General features: G+C 40.8%; 12 protein-coding genes across 12 annotated transcripts; 8 read left to right on the top strand and 4 right to left on the bottom strand.

The window, feature by feature from the left end:
• Nucleotides 1-146: 146 nt before the first annotated feature.
• On the bottom strand, nt 147-593 carry NESG_00978 (uncharacterized protein; the record flags this gene model as incomplete). The annotated part of the gene is made up of 1 exon (XM_053048617.1): nt 147-593. One exon carries the CDS (start codon nt 591-593, stop codon nt 147-149), a length of 447 nt encoding a protein of 148 aa, XP_052905377.1.
• Nucleotides 594-823: 230 nt separating this feature from the next.
• On the top strand, nt 824-1,378 carry NESG_00979 (uncharacterized protein; the record flags this gene model as incomplete). The annotated part of the gene is made up of 1 exon (XM_053048618.1): nt 824-1,378. The coding sequence occupies one exon, from the start codon at nt 824-826 to the stop codon at nt 1,376-1,378; it is 555 nt and encodes a 184-aa protein (XP_052905378.1).
• Nucleotides 1,379-1,982: 604 nt separating this feature from the next.
• Nucleotides 1,983-4,619, bottom strand: NESG_00980 (uncharacterized protein; the record flags this gene model as incomplete). The annotated part of the gene is made up of 1 exon (XM_053048619.1): nt 1,983-4,619. One exon carries the CDS (start codon nt 4,617-4,619, stop codon nt 1,983-1,985), a length of 2,637 nt encoding a protein of 878 aa, XP_052905379.1.
• A 392-nt stretch (nt 4,620-5,011) lies between these two features.
• NESG_00981 (uncharacterized protein) lies at nt 5,012-5,602 on the top strand (the record flags this gene model as incomplete). The annotated part of the gene is made up of 1 exon (XM_053048620.1): nt 5,012-5,602. One exon carries the CDS (start codon nt 5,012-5,014, stop codon nt 5,600-5,602), a length of 591 nt encoding a protein of 196 aa, XP_052905380.1.
• A 72-nt stretch (nt 5,603-5,674) lies between these two features.
• On the top strand, nt 5,675-6,361 carry NESG_00982 (uncharacterized protein; the record flags this gene model as incomplete). The annotated part of the gene is made up of 1 exon (XM_053048621.1): nt 5,675-6,361. The coding sequence occupies one exon, from the start codon at nt 5,675-5,677 to the stop codon at nt 6,359-6,361; it is 687 nt and encodes a 228-aa protein (XP_052905381.1).
• A 66-nt stretch (nt 6,362-6,427) lies between these two features.
• Nucleotides 6,428-7,303, top strand: NESG_00983 (uncharacterized protein; the record flags this gene model as incomplete). Its single annotated transcript, XM_053048622.1, has 1 exon — nt 6,428-7,303. One exon carries the CDS (start codon nt 6,428-6,430, stop codon nt 7,301-7,303), a length of 876 nt encoding a protein of 291 aa, XP_052905382.1.
• Nucleotides 7,304-8,119: 816 nt separating this feature from the next.
• NESG_00984 (uncharacterized protein) lies at nt 8,120-8,446 on the top strand (the record flags this gene model as incomplete). The annotated part of the gene is made up of 1 exon (XM_053048623.1): nt 8,120-8,446. One exon carries the CDS (start codon nt 8,120-8,122, stop codon nt 8,444-8,446), a length of 327 nt encoding a protein of 108 aa, XP_052905383.1.
• Nucleotides 8,447-8,527: 81 nt separating this feature from the next.
• On the bottom strand, nt 8,528-9,073 carry NESG_00985 (uncharacterized protein; the record flags this gene model as incomplete). The annotated part of the gene is made up of 1 exon (XM_053048624.1): nt 8,528-9,073. One exon carries the CDS (start codon nt 9,071-9,073, stop codon nt 8,528-8,530), a length of 546 nt encoding a protein of 181 aa, XP_052905384.1.
• Nucleotides 9,074-9,108: 35 nt separating this feature from the next.
• On the bottom strand, nt 9,109-9,576 carry NESG_00986 (uncharacterized protein; the record flags this gene model as incomplete). Its single annotated transcript, XM_053048625.1, has 1 exon — nt 9,109-9,576. One exon carries the CDS (start codon nt 9,574-9,576, stop codon nt 9,109-9,111), a length of 468 nt encoding a protein of 155 aa, XP_052905385.1.
• Nucleotides 9,577-9,812: 236 nt separating this feature from the next.
• NESG_00987 (uncharacterized protein) lies at nt 9,813-10,037 on the top strand (the record flags this gene model as incomplete). Its single annotated transcript, XM_053048626.1, has 1 exon — nt 9,813-10,037. The coding sequence occupies one exon, from the start codon at nt 9,813-9,815 to the stop codon at nt 10,035-10,037; it is 225 nt and encodes a 74-aa protein (XP_052905386.1).
• Nucleotides 10,038-10,435: 398 nt separating this feature from the next.
• On the top strand, nt 10,436-11,533 carry NESG_00988 (uncharacterized protein; the record flags this gene model as incomplete). Its single annotated transcript, XM_053048627.1, has 1 exon — nt 10,436-11,533. The coding sequence occupies one exon, from the start codon at nt 10,436-10,438 to the stop codon at nt 11,531-11,533; it is 1,098 nt and encodes a 365-aa protein (XP_052905387.1).
• A 1,116-nt stretch (nt 11,534-12,649) lies between these two features.
• Nucleotides 12,650-14,143, top strand: NESG_00989 (uncharacterized protein; the record flags this gene model as incomplete). Its single annotated transcript, XM_053048628.1, has 1 exon — nt 12,650-14,143. The coding sequence occupies one exon, from the start codon at nt 12,650-12,652 to the stop codon at nt 14,141-14,143; it is 1,494 nt and encodes a 497-aa protein (XP_052905388.1).
• Between the last annotated feature and the right edge of the window lie 22 nt (nt 14,144-14,165).

Here is a 14,165-nt window from a genome sequence, read left to right on the forward strand (position 1 = left end):
CAGAGGACGGGGCGCGAGCTAAAAAATAGCATAGAGAGCACAGAGTGGCAAATAGTCGAATTACATTAAAGCAAATATATCTTTAAAATAGAAAATTATAACCAGAATGCATACGTATATATAACTTTATTATAGTATTATACCAATCACTTGCGCAAGAACATAACACCTAATAGAGCTACCCCAATAAGGACAAACAGTGCTATCAAGAAAAAAGCCCCCTTCTTTAAGCTTCTTTTTTTTCTTAGATTTTTTAGGTCAGAGACAAACTCTTCATGCATGTATACTATAAAAGCCTTCATTGAGTCTGTTTTGTAGTCGGTCTTTAGATCCATGTATCTGTTAACTTCATCCACACTTACTATGTAGTACATGTTTTCTCCTATTGTTATATGCTTTCTTCCCATTCCTTTGTTCGGGTTAAGTACATCTGTGTCCTCCTTTTTTAGTTTTGGGGCTTCTTCTTTTTTCTTTTCTGGCACTGCAGGCTCTTTTTTATCTGGCGCTGCTATGTTTTCCTTCTGTGCTGCTGCACCTCCCTGCGGTGCCTCCAATACTGGTTTGCTTTCTGCTGCTACTGCATTTCCTGCCATAGGCGTCCCTGGCTCTGTGCCTATATACAATCGGATTTCACTTGACCAATAGAAAGATGATATATGCGATTGGATCGAATATTTAATTTCAAAAGAATTGACAGAAAGAACTTAAATAAAGCACTGATCTTTTCTCCTAGATATTCAGGAGACTGTAGAATATTCCGAAGCATTCGAATATTGGCGGGAACATGTATTTTATGCAAAGGCTAGTCTGCAAGTTTTTTAAAATGGCGCAGCAGGAAAGAGGAAAAAGCAAAGATGTAAATGCAAAGAAACTGCCCGCTAGTATTAGCTCTATTCTGAGCGACCAGGACGAGCTTGGCATAGACAACATTCGGCTGATAGACTATGGGGGGAAGGATGACGAGATGTTCAAAGACCTCTCAATAAACGACCCAGAGGATATAAGCGAGCTAGACATGACAAAGATATATGAAAACGAGCTGGAGCAGAGCGACGACGACTTAGACATAGGAGAGGAGGAAATAAAGAAAATAAGGGGTTTCGAGGAGAGCATAGACCATAAGTCACGGCATAATACACAAATGTTTGGCACCCTATACCCGCACATGGACACAGCGTACAACTCAAGAGTTGCGGATCTAAATAGTGACGTGGGCAACGACATATGTAAGGAGAACATCAAGAAGATATACAGCTATCTAAAAGAGGACCAGAAACAGGAAGAGGAAATACAGGCAGAGATAGAGAAGACTCTTGAGTATATTCGGCGAATGAAAGAAGCTGAGAAGGTAAGCGGTAATTCTTCATCCAAGCTATAGGCAAAGGCAGTGATTTTACCGTCTGTACATGTTTTTATCAAGAAATGCAGAAGCAGCCAAAATGAGGGCTTCTGATAGTGACGGGGCCTTTGGCATGCAGTAGCCTGCCTTTTTGCAAGCAGGCTTGTTATAGTGAATATTTAAATAATAAATTCGGATACAAGTTGTATTTCTACTTTAAAGCATGCGGCTGAAGTGCATCTGCAGAAGTATATTAAGACCATGCGTATGGACATATTATGTATTTACAATATTAAGGCTAGTTACTCTCTGCAGAAATATCTACTAAGCTGGTAAGAGGATAAGAGCACATTAAAGAGTAAATGATTTTGCCAGAGCTTGGCTTACATCTACAATAGAACACTCATGTGGCATAATTACAAAGTTATCCTCAGAAGTAATTCAGCTATATTTTATAGTACTAGTACTCCAATTAAGGATCCTATATATGGGAATTGGTAGTAGGATGGGTCTGCCTTGGAGAGAGAAAAGCTCAGCTCCAAAGAAGAAAGACGCTTCTTCCTAGATGCATACTGCAAAAGGCATGTGTATAAGTATAGATTGTTTATTAATGCAGTCTGTTTTATAATAATCTGAAAGATACCTATTTGGCAGCCTTCTTCTTTCCCTTCATTTTGCTGGCCTTATGCTTTTTGTTCGGCATTGTCCTCTTAATCATCGCGTCATTTTTCATCTTTGCAGTAAACTCCTTTCTCTTATCTCCGCGCTCTTGTGTGATCTCCTTTATTCTGTCCTCTCGGGCCTTTTGCTTTGCTTCCTTCATCTGCTCAACTTTGAAGGAAAGAGAGCGCAGGAGCTTGAGCTTGTGCATTGTCTCCTCTGTTCCTTGCAAGACTTCCTTCTCCTCGTCTTTTTTAAGCATAGACAGAGGGGCTTTGGATAGCACTGATTTTGGAATGGGGGCAACACGGCAGGCTGCAGGCTCTTCAATATCCCTGTACACGCTGTCCTGTTTACTTTCGAGAGAGATACCGTGCGCGTCTCTGATCTCCTTAAGAAGCTTTATTTCGCCGGAGTCTGCAAAGCTCTCTGCGTTAAGATAGATCTTTGGCGGAGTGATTGGGAAGAAGCACGGAAGGAAGATAATTTCGCTCATCTTAATGACCCCTTCAAACGAAGCTCTGAAAACTCCTTTCGCTCCTGCTTTTTTTATCTGTCCTCTAAGCCCGCTCACAGTCTTAAGCATAGCTCCTTCGTATCGCGCAGCTTCTTCCTGTGTATGGAACATGTCCTTCACAAAGACTGTGTGTCCTTTTATTTCTTGCGGGTATCCAATCAGCTTCAGCTTTTTCATAATTCGGGGCCTGCCACCAATTTCGCACTGCATGCCATTTGCCGCAATTCTAAAGTTCTTATCAGTGCCAAACTTTCTTAAAATAGTAAAGCTTGTGCCGGGCGGGTGTGTTGGGCCATAGAAGGTTGCGTTGCATGTCATGCTTTCGGGGATGTACTTTAGAAGTCTGTTTCTAATTGCATCTTTCAGAGAGAACACTGGTGTGGTTTGGAACCTTCTCCACCCCATAGAGATATAGTGGGCTTCTTTTGTTTTCAGAGTCTTTTTGAACCATTTGTGTCTTTTGACTCTTCCCTGAATGAATGTCATGGAAAGCTCCTCTTCCTTGTTTGCGCCAAGAATAAATATATTCTTTGGCGTGTATACACTAGAAACGACCTCTGGAAGAACAATCATGACTTTAACATATCTTCCTGGTGCTATTCCCTCCAGATGCTCTCTTGCCTCTGCAGAGTGCCTGTCAAGCAAGCTCTGCGTTGCCTCTTCTGCCTCTTTTACTTTTTCTTTCTCCTGCGTGAATATATCTCTTTTGTCCTTCACTTCTTCTATGTACTTGTCATTGAAGCGCTCAATATAGTCCTCTTCATCTTCCTCCTTCATCTTAAACATCATCTTCACTGCCTCTTCATCCATATGGTCGCTCTCATCGCTAGAGATATGCTCAATCGAGCATATTTCAGAGACTGTTTGGCTGCTTTGCTTCACAGTGTTCTGCTTAATCTCGTCTTCTAGCGAGTCCTCGCTGTCGGTTACACAGTTTTCTGGCATTTCGTCTTCTGACTCCTGCTCTTTTTTCTGCGCTTTTTCGCTTTCCGCAGCTTCAGCTGGGTCTACCTCTGACTCAATTCGAATTTTCTTGCCTGGCTCTGCAAAGAGAGAGAAAGGGGTTTCGGCTGCTTCGCTTGGATTGTAGATTGGAGCCTCCTGCTCTTCCTTTGGCTTTTTTATGTCCAGATAAATTGCGTCCTGCTCGACAAGCATCCCTCTTATGTCACTTGTTGGGGCATACAGAGGCTTCTTTCTCTCGCTAAGCTTCTTTTTCTGCTGAGTGGTTAGAGGGCACGGATCGTTTATAACAGTTATGCTTTCTGCAGAGTAGTCTCCAATTCCTGGCAGATGGAACACAGTGTTCTTTTTTAGTGCAATGCCTCCTCTGACATACCCAGTGAGAGAGAACAGCCGCATTCCGCTTGGGACACAAATGCCGGCCTCTTCTTTTTTGTCCTCCTCTAGAATCTGGTCTGCCACAATGTATGGATGCGTGGCTCTCCACATAAAGGGCCTGTACTTCATCTGTGTGATGTATCGCGAGGCTTTGATTACATCCCTATCCAGATATCGCCCTCCAACTACTTTGGACATTGGAATGACCTTTATCCCATCACACACTTCAGTCCACAGCCGCTTCTTCATCTTTTTAATAAGCGATCTCTGCTTGGTCATTCCACCTTCGATCTTGTCTATTTTTGTGATGACACACATTACCTTTGGGAACCCATGTGTTCTCAGTAGATTTAGCATTTCAAATGTTTCTATCTCTAGGCCTATTTCGGCGTCAATAATCAGAATCATCAGGTCTGTGACTTTAGAGGTGTCTGCCATTATAGGAAGGTCCGCAGGGCACTCATAGAAGCTCATTCTTTTTGACTTTGCTGCCATCAGAGTCACAACTCCATTAATCTTCTGGATCTTCTGCTTTGTGTAACACCGCACAATTGAATTCATGAAAAGAGTCTTTCCAGACGATGGTGGCCCAAATATTGTAATCATAGGCGGTGCAGGCTCTACACCGTATGACCGCGTGATTATTGGGGTTTGGTATTTCCTTTCATCGTACTTAACTTTCTTAAGAGCCGCCAATCTGTTTGTGGCCAGTTTCTTTGCTCTTCTTTGAGCGCTTATTACTTCTTTCGAATTTTCGCCCATTATGTAATTTTGTAAAAATTTGCAACTCTTCAACGGCCACTCAAAGGTATTTTCTCTTTCTTTTCTTTTCTATTCATAGCCATTGCATCTACATCTGGGAAGATTCTTCGCTGAACATATTTAAGATTTCTATACTATACATTCCAAACATAATAAAGACTGTATTCGCTGCGAGTTTATACAAACATGCCTCTGCCTCATAAAAGTCCATTTTGATCTTTCTTTCTCAATGTATGTATATCTCATAAAGTAGAGTGTTTTTATGTTGTTAGCGCACTCATGCCTCGCAGGGTAGGATATTTAGTTCTTAGTCTATTCATAAAAATATTCTGGGCTAGAAGGCCTTATATGAATATATTCATCTAATGAAAAACTATTTTTCACAGACTTGTATGCTAGACAAAAAACAAAAGCTGAATACTGAGCTACTAAGATATGCTGTAAGCACTGGGATCTTTGGGATAGGAATGTCCCTAAATCTTCAGTCGCCTGCTGCTATCATGAATATGCACTCTGCAAGAATATTTCTAAATATCCAGGAGATGAGGGAGCAGTGGATGTACTCGGGGCTAGACACGCAAAGAGCAATTACGACAGCAGGAAGCATAGTCTCCTCTGCTGCCATTCTTATTTCAGGGCACTCTCGGGTATCGCGGGTTGCCGAAAGCACATACTTAGCTTTGGAGGCTGTTGGTAAAGTGCAACAGTGGCTGAGAATCCGCCGAATCGCTAGAAGCTCTGCGCCTGCCTCAACCACGCAGATATCGGAGATGTATTCAAAGGCGACGTTTTCTACGGTAATAGCGCTTGTTGAGCTGTTTTCGTACATGTTTTCTATTTGGCCCATATACCTCTTGGTTGCTGTCTTGAAAGGTGGACATTTCCTGTATAGGTCACTTTCAAGCACTTTGCAGGAAACTCTCCACGGATACAGCACAGGAAAGAAAAAGATACACTTTCTGATCAATTCATGTTTTACATAAAACATAGAAATACAAACAAATCAAAACATATGGAGGCTTATCTTCTATATAGAAGCGTGTAAGGGAAGCACCATGCAAACAGAAAGGTGCCAAGCAGTTGCGCAGCCAGAAAAAACCTGCAAGCATTTAAACTTTATGGGTATAAGCATGTGCGGGAAGAAGCTAGTTGCAACTTGTTTTATAATTGGGATAACTGCCAAAGCCCAGATAGCGCTCTATTCTGTATATCTTCTCTCTATAATCATTTCAAATCTGGTAGAGTCAGTTGAAAACTTTAATATATACTTTGCAAGGACTATTCCCATGGCGGGCCTGGTTGTGCAGATATTTCTAGCATCCCCAAAAGGCTTTTTTCCAGTCTCTCTCGCGCTTATTTCACTAGTGCTGATATATATAAAGATATTTACTATAAATGACACATTTGATGAGTATAACGGCGTTATTACTGTGGGCGTTACTATAGTGCTTTTTATGCAGCTAGACATGATTCTTAACTATACACTTACAGGAATGGATAGGTCTAGTGCTATAGACCTACACACCAGGTATGAAGCAGCGCATTTTATACTAACACTGTATCTGGGCATGCTTATGAACGTTCTGCACAAGTACATATATAACTCGGTTTGTTTGCTTGGAGCAGGCTATCTGTTTAATATTCTGAATCTGATCATGTCATGCACATTTGTATTTATTTCCTATACAGTGTGCAATATTCTTTACACACAGTGTCTATCCATGAAAGAGAGCCAGGCATAGATATGCAGGATAATAGGTGAACTGCCAAAAGCAGAGGAATGGAAAGTGATGTAGAAACAGGTTGAGATGATTTTCATTGGTTCGTTTGTGGATGGGGGTGATTGGTTATTTTATGCCTACAAGAAAGGAGGCACTCTTTTCAGCATGTCGGAGCTGCTAGAATTTCTGAATAAAGCAAAAGCCACAAACGAAACAATCTCAGCACTTGTTGAGTGTGTATCAATAGCAGATGCGCTTAAGACAAAAGCAAGGCATACAGATGAGAATCAGCTTCATCATATAGTAGAAGCAATGGAGAGTCTTTACAAAGACTTTAAAAAGCGAACGTGTGTTATAAAGCAAGACATAACGAGAATGAAGGAAGAAAACAGCCAGCACCTGGATAAGTATGGATTTGACAGAAGCTTTGCTACGCGAAATAGCTTTATGCAGAATCTTTTGAGAAGGCTTAGCCTTGTCATACAGGACTTTGGGCGTGTGCAGGGCGGCTTTGCGTCCAACCAGAAGGAAAGGCTCAAAGAGCAGTACTTGATAGCCAATCCGCAGGCAACAGAAAAAGAGCTGCACTACCTGGGGGAAAAGGAAAAAGGAAAGCTTCTTCTGCAGTCTGCATTTACGCTAGGCAATAAAAAAGCAAAGGAGGCGCTTATTCTGGCAGAAGAAAGAAGAAATTCTTTAGAGGCGCTGCTTGAGGGAATTTCTGACTTGAAAGATTTGACGGATGACTTCTCGGCAATTATAAGAAACGACACATGCGAAATGGACAGAATACATGTAGGGGTAAACTATGCAAATGTGCAAACAGGCACATCATGCAAATTAATTACAAACACAACAAACAGAAAAATCAAAATATTCAAAGCAAAGAAAACCACTACACTGATATTTGTAGCCATGCTATTTGCTATTCTCTTTCTTCTTATATTCAAGATAGCGCACTAAAGATAATAAAAATTTTATTCGCTTACACACTAGAAATGCATGTACAATGCACAGCACTGTTATATTTATAAGTTGTGTAGATAAATCGCATACATGTCCTATGCGCAGAGATGATCTATATATTTGTGTTATGTTTGCAAGAGCACTTAGGTTTTGGGTAGATTAAAAATAGATCAAAGAGAAGATAAACATGACGATAGAGGATGTTTTACACACTAGAAAGCCCGCTTAAGACTTGTATGTAGATGTAAATATTTAAATGAATTTAGTATGGAACATTTCTGTACATGTGTAAAGTGCTTTGAGTTAAATCCCCAGTGAATATTGTGTTTACTGGCTATTAAGAGTCTATTTCTGTATTTAGAGACCCAATTTATTTTTTTCCGTCGATTTAGAGTGCACTCTTTAAATGCTGTATGCGTGTTAGAATGCATATTTATAAACTATAATACTCAAAGCATTGATGCATGCGTTCGTTTTTAATATTAAGATGCTACCCGTGATATACCTTAATTTCTCTCTCCATCTGTGTATTAATTAATACACATAGCTTAATGGCGGCACTTAGCGCTCTCTCTATTCCTTTTATCTCTTATATGCATACTCCCTATACTATAGCTCTTTTTTGTCTGTTTCTTTCAGACTGCTTGCTTCAAAGTATTTTTGCTTACAGAAAGTCAAAATAAACCAACATCTGTATGGACTGCATATCGCACATACAACAGGCGCCACGACAAAATACACTCAGCCCCCAGCGAGCGCTGTAAAAGCAACTCTTTCTAACCGATATAACTACTTGGGATAAAATAATTTTTTATGCCTGTCCCAATTAGTAGAACCATTTTAGTTGCAGAAGCAGTAAGTGCTCTGCCAAACATAATGAAGAGGCCCGAATGTAAGCGAGGAATTAAAGCCATTCAAAGATGTCTGCTGAAAAAAGAAGAAGGTATAGTTGTGATGGCTGCTGATGTTGCTCCCTTTGACTTAGTCAGCCACATCCCAGCTCTGTGCTCTGCCTCAAATGTACCGCTTTTCTACATAAGCAGCAGATTTGACGTAAAAACAGAGAAGGACAAGCCAACCACATGCCTGTTTATTCCTTTGGGGATCCTGACAAAGGAGGAAGCACTACTCTTGCAATAGATAATAAACTAAATATTCAACCACATACACCATGCATCACTGCACTTTCCTAAAATACCCGTATATGATAAACTTAACTATTTATTCAATAACTGCGCTGGCGTGCTTGCTCTGCAGCTCCTTAATTTTATCACACACAGAATTAACTAATTTTCTTCCATACTCATCTACTCTTTTAAGAACAGCTGTGCTGCATGGGCAGAGCTTGCAATTTTTAAATGCATCTCTTAACTTACTATATCCGGGCACTTTCTGGCACAGAGCACAGGCCCCAATGCAGACCTTATGCAGAACGCAGCGTGCTACCTCAAGCCCCTTGATCAATAATAGTTCTGCCCGAAGTGCAGCCAGTTGTAGTTGGGTCTTCATAAAGATAAAGTACACATTTGTGAGAATGGGCTGCAGTGCAGGGATAGATGACAATTTGTCTCCTAGCCTACAGCACAGGTTAGTTTGGCACAAAAGTGCATACACGATCGCAATCATGGCTACAAGCCCTCCGAATCTTAGAAACCTGCTGGCTGTTCCTCTTTTCTGGATCTTTTCTGCTCTGCCTTGCTCCAGTGCTGATCTTTTCTGCTCTAATGCTGTTTTAGTCTGTGGCTTTACTACTTTCCAATTTTTCATATAAAGAAAAAAAAGTCTTGCTTAAGATACTTTGCTCACTTTGTATAACGATCGTGTAGTAGATTTTTGATATTGTTTTTAATAGCTACATCTTTACAGTCCAGAATGTTTTCGCACGAATGCCCTTCTGGGATGGAGTGTTTGATGCAGAATGACTTTAAGCAGAACTTGCACCTTAGATCTTTTGGCGAGTTTACTCTATTTTTGCACATAGAAAGAGCGCACTTATTTTTAATGCCTATAACAGTTATTTTTAGGTTAGGAATGCCAAATATCTGGCTTGGTGAGGTTACTGGCTTTTTGTCTATCTCCAGCCGGATGCAGGAGAGCCCGAATAGCTCCTTAGCCTTTTCCTTAATTTCTTCAAGTATATCTTCGGAGACATTAGTTGAAATTGCCTTCTCAATATAGTTATATACTATTGTAAACGAAATCTGTCTTATAACAGAGTGGCTCTCTTTTGCTTTGTGTGCTGGTGTTACTGCGGGCTCACTTGACTCCATGCTCTGTTTGAAATTTGCACATTATATTGTTGGTGTCTAGTGTAATGAAATATAATTGGTGTATGGTTGTTGTTTCTGCCAGGCAAGATTTCATGCGTTGCACTCTTCATAAATAGCAGCACTCTTCCTCAGTACAGCAGAAAGCACCAGCCAGAGCACCCAAATATTGTGGCAGAAGTTCGAAGTGACTTCCATCCAGCTATGCATGAAGATATATTTAAAATAGAACATAGAAGATGTTGAAGCAAGAAAATATGCAGTCAACTGCTAATTTCAAAAGGTCTATATTGCCAAGGAATAGGAGCCAAGTGGCAGATTGCCTCTATGAACTCTCTCTTGCAGAAACTATGGTAAAGCCAGAAGTTGCTACAATAAAGAAACCACCCACTCTAATCAACTATGCAATATACGAAGCAGTAGCTGCAGACACTTTGGGCTTTCCCAGTATATTACCAAATTGAGCACATATGCTAGCAAATTATATTTGGCGGGAAGCCAGAAAATACTTAAATTTTATTCAAGAAGGCATTGGCAGTACAAAATGTGTTTGCAAATCAGCACGCATGCATATTGCACACACAAAATGTATTGGGTGTGTATTTTCTTTATTTGATAGATTTGAACACAGTTCTGCACAAAGTGCAATATATGTCTATAGTGCATATATCGCCAGTTTCATGTGCTCTAGTGTGCATATGACTGATGGCACGCCAGATGGAACATAATTTCTGGAAATGCCAGACTGGCATTAATATCTTAATATTAAAGAAAATACTTTGAATTGGCTTTGTCGGAAAATCCGCGGTTCTAACGTTTTTAAATTTTTTATTTTGGATACGCAGGGGTTATACTACAGGGGATGGGACGACAAAAGAAAGTATTTGATAAGGATTGGGAGGTAAGATCACTCTCACAATATGATTATAATCCAAAGAATAGTATACTAGACAGTCAGGATGAGGAAATGTCGAGCGAAACTGCAAACTACGGACTTCTGTATGAAGATAGAGAGGACGACAGCAAAGAGTTAAAGACTGGGAAAAAAGAGAAAAGAGTTTCAACGCGGCGAATAGTAAACAGACCGGCATCGCAGCCACACATAAAATTAATAAGCGGAGAGAACAGGCTGTGCTTTAAATATCCAACAAAAATGGCAGAAGAAGGAAAAGGCGACATAGGAATAGAAGAAGTCGAGTTTTCTATAAAATATGATATTGAGAACGTGGATATTGACAAAATGACAGAGAAGTTTAAAATGGACAACAGTGTGTATCCTCGAGCCAATGTGCAGCAGGAGAGATATTTAGGAAACCGGTGGGAGTACGAGACAGAGGTAAATAAGCTAGCATGGAAGCTAACAGCTCTTAACCCCACGCTTCTGTATGGAAAGAAGGGGATTGTTCAGAGAGCTGTGGACTCATTCAGAAACTTGCACAGATCAACGAGCTCAAGAAGAGTTGTCCGCATGAAAAAAATGAATGAAGGCACGCTCAGAAAAAGACAGCCAGAAAACAACTCTCTCAACTCACCAAGCGCAGTCAGTATTACGTGGATACAGAAGGGAATTACAAAGAGATGCAAAGTGAGGATTGACATAGAAACAATTGACTACGACAAAATTGACAGCGACTTTAAGCTGAAATACTCTGTCTTTAGCGGAGAGTTTGACGATCAGTCGTTTGGTCTTGGAAAATGGGAAAATATGAATGAGGATAATGTATTGGCAGTGAAGCTCGCCTTTTTAAATGTTGACAACACTGCCTTTTGGAATGCAGTGAAAGCCACAGACAAAGTAACAATGCTAAGAAAGGCTGTAGAGTCATACAAAACAAAAAAGAACTACGACCAATCCAAAGAAGAGCAGTCTTCTCTTACAGATATACAACAGGATGATCTTTACTTCATAGATCCATCAGAAATGAACTATAGAGAGAAGTCTTTTTACTATTATCTGTAAGAACCTGAAATAAACTAAGATTTACACCATTCGTCCATATTAGTAGATTCATCGTGAAAAATCCCTCTGTTGCTGTTTGGCCACCCATGCCAATTGTTTTTCCTGTTCTATTGCAGAGCAGCTCCATCCCGTAAGTACTTTGATCCCCCGCATAATGGCTTCTAAATAGGCATGTGCTGAAGCACAGAGCCTGCACATTACCACCCAGCAATGTATTATCCTTTCTATTCTTTAATTAACTTTATGCTAGCTGGAAAATTTGTGCAGAAGTGTCTGCCTTCTGCCTAACTGCATGCAGTGCTATGCAGGGGGAAAGAATTTTCTAATATACATTCGCCCCTACATAAACAGACATCTTTGTATCTATCATATGGTTTATGGCATGCCTGCTATAATTTCCATGAGTCTAATTTAGAATTAACTACTAAATTAAGAATAAGTCATAGGATACCAAGATAAACTTAAACCATGCACATTTAAGAAGCTTAAGCCTTTAATAAAGGAATATAAGGATATTTTATAAGAATACATACATTCCCAGCTGCTTTCTGCATGTTTATTATGCAGCGTTGAATCATTTGTTCTGCACAGCTCAGGACTTACAGAAAATGCATATAGCAATCCGCCCTCTAAATAGCATGGTGCTAGCTATTGCAAGAGCATAATGGCATGCTGTGTATATATGTTTGCGTATTCATACGCAGCCCATTCAAATTTAAGTATATTCCATCTCGTAGTGATTTCTATTACTGAAATATCTAATAAATACATATTTATAAGTCAGTTTTTACTGAAATGAATTTAGTATATCCTACGCGCACTGAACTTTTTCCCGGATTTATGAATTATTAAAATAATACAGCCTGAGCCCCTATGCTCTCTTTACTTTCCACACCACCAGTCTAGAATTGATTCGATCAAGCCTCTGCTCAAGAATATGCTAAGAGCAGGCGTCTGCTTCGCTACTATTTTTGCACAGACACGTATAGAAGAAGAGAGTCTGCATTCATCTTCTACCCACAGCATGCACAGGCTAAAATGCCTATATACACGCATCCATCAAACCAGATTACATTTGTGCATAGTATATTATGTGTTTGTTTGCAATGTATATTTATGTTTATCCAGGATGTGTGGAAGATGATAAAAGATCCATATCAGAACAATCCTATTAGAATAATAATAGAAATATTGCTTCTAGGAATCGTGCTCAAATATGCATTTGACCAGAAGAAATCCTCGAAAGAAGTAATTCTGTCGCATCAAGAGGCTGAGCAGTTGATTGAAGAGTGGGAGCCCAAAGACCTAGGAACATCCGAGGCAATGCCTGCGCCGCACGAGTGCAAGGATCCAAAATACATTCTATCCACCTTCAACCCATTTCTCTTCAGCAGCACTGTTGAAATACCCAAATACAACCCTCTGCCTGTTGAGACATCAGAGCAAAAAAAGGAGAAACTTGCTATACTGTCTGATGCAATTGAAAAATATGGAGTCGGCACATGTGGGCCCAGAGGGTTCTATGGGACGATTGACATTCATCTTGAGCTGGAGCAAATGCTTGCGCAGTCGCTTGGGGCTGAAGGCGCCGTGCTGTACGCACACTCTCTGCTAGCAATAGCAAGTGTTATAAAATGCTTTTGCAAGAGGGACGATGTGATCTTCTATGACCATAGGTCCTCAATCAGCATAAGAAGAGGCATCTACTCATCAAAAGCCAAGGCCATTTCGTACATATCCACTGCAGATCTGAATCTTAAGCTTGCTTTGGAGGGATCTCTTAAAAACAAGAAGTTTATCATCACCGAGGGTGTGTTTGAGGAAACAGGAGAAACCTCAGACCTTGCATCTATAGTAAAAGCACGATCACTGCATAAAGCCTTTCTTATTCTGGATGAGTCAGTTAGCTTGCCTATGCTTGGGAGTTCTGGCGCTGTCGGGTTCTTTGGCGCAAACCCGTCACAGATTGACCTTCGGATTGGATCTTTGTCAACTGGATTCGGGTCTGCTGGAGGATTCTGTGTTGGATCAAAAGAAGCCTCGGATCTGCAGCGGCTAAGCAGTTTGGCATACTGTTTCTCTGCGTCGCTTCCTGCATACCTTGCACAGGCTGCGCTTCTTAATATAGCCTCTGTAATTGAGTGGGAGGAGTCTCAGATTGGGTTTGTTACGCAGTCTGAGTCGGAGTCTTCATCGGAGGAGTCGCAGTACACGCCTGCCATTGACTATCCTATAAAGAAAACAATCAAGTCCCCGAAGTTTGTCTCTAACTTCCTTCGAGAGAAGAACTCTTTAGTCAACCAGGAGGCTGCTGAAAAGTTCCACTCTAAGTTCAATTCTCTTGCAAGAGGTCTGCCTTTCCGGGCCAAAACGGACCAATTCACACCAATCGCCAGAATACTTCTCCACGAAGACCATCCAGACGTGCCAAGTGTGTTCTCTGCGATTCATGCGGGGCTTGCTGCAGAAGGAGTCTTTGTCCGGCTGTCGGAGTACCCCGATCCGTCTGTTCTTTTTGTCTTCCACAACGCATTCCCCCAGGAAGAGGTCATTCCCCTTGCGAAGACTGTTATCAAAGTGATTAATGAAACATACACAGGCGAATTTTAGCCTCTTACCCACGGCCATCAGC

Source organism: Nematocida ausubeli (genome assembly GCF_000738915.1).
Source record: "Nematocida ausubeli strain ERTm6 chromosome Unknown supercont2.2, whole genome shotgun sequence".
In the NCBI taxonomy this organism is placed as follows: Eukaryota; Fungi; Microsporidia; genus Nematocida; species Nematocida ausubeli.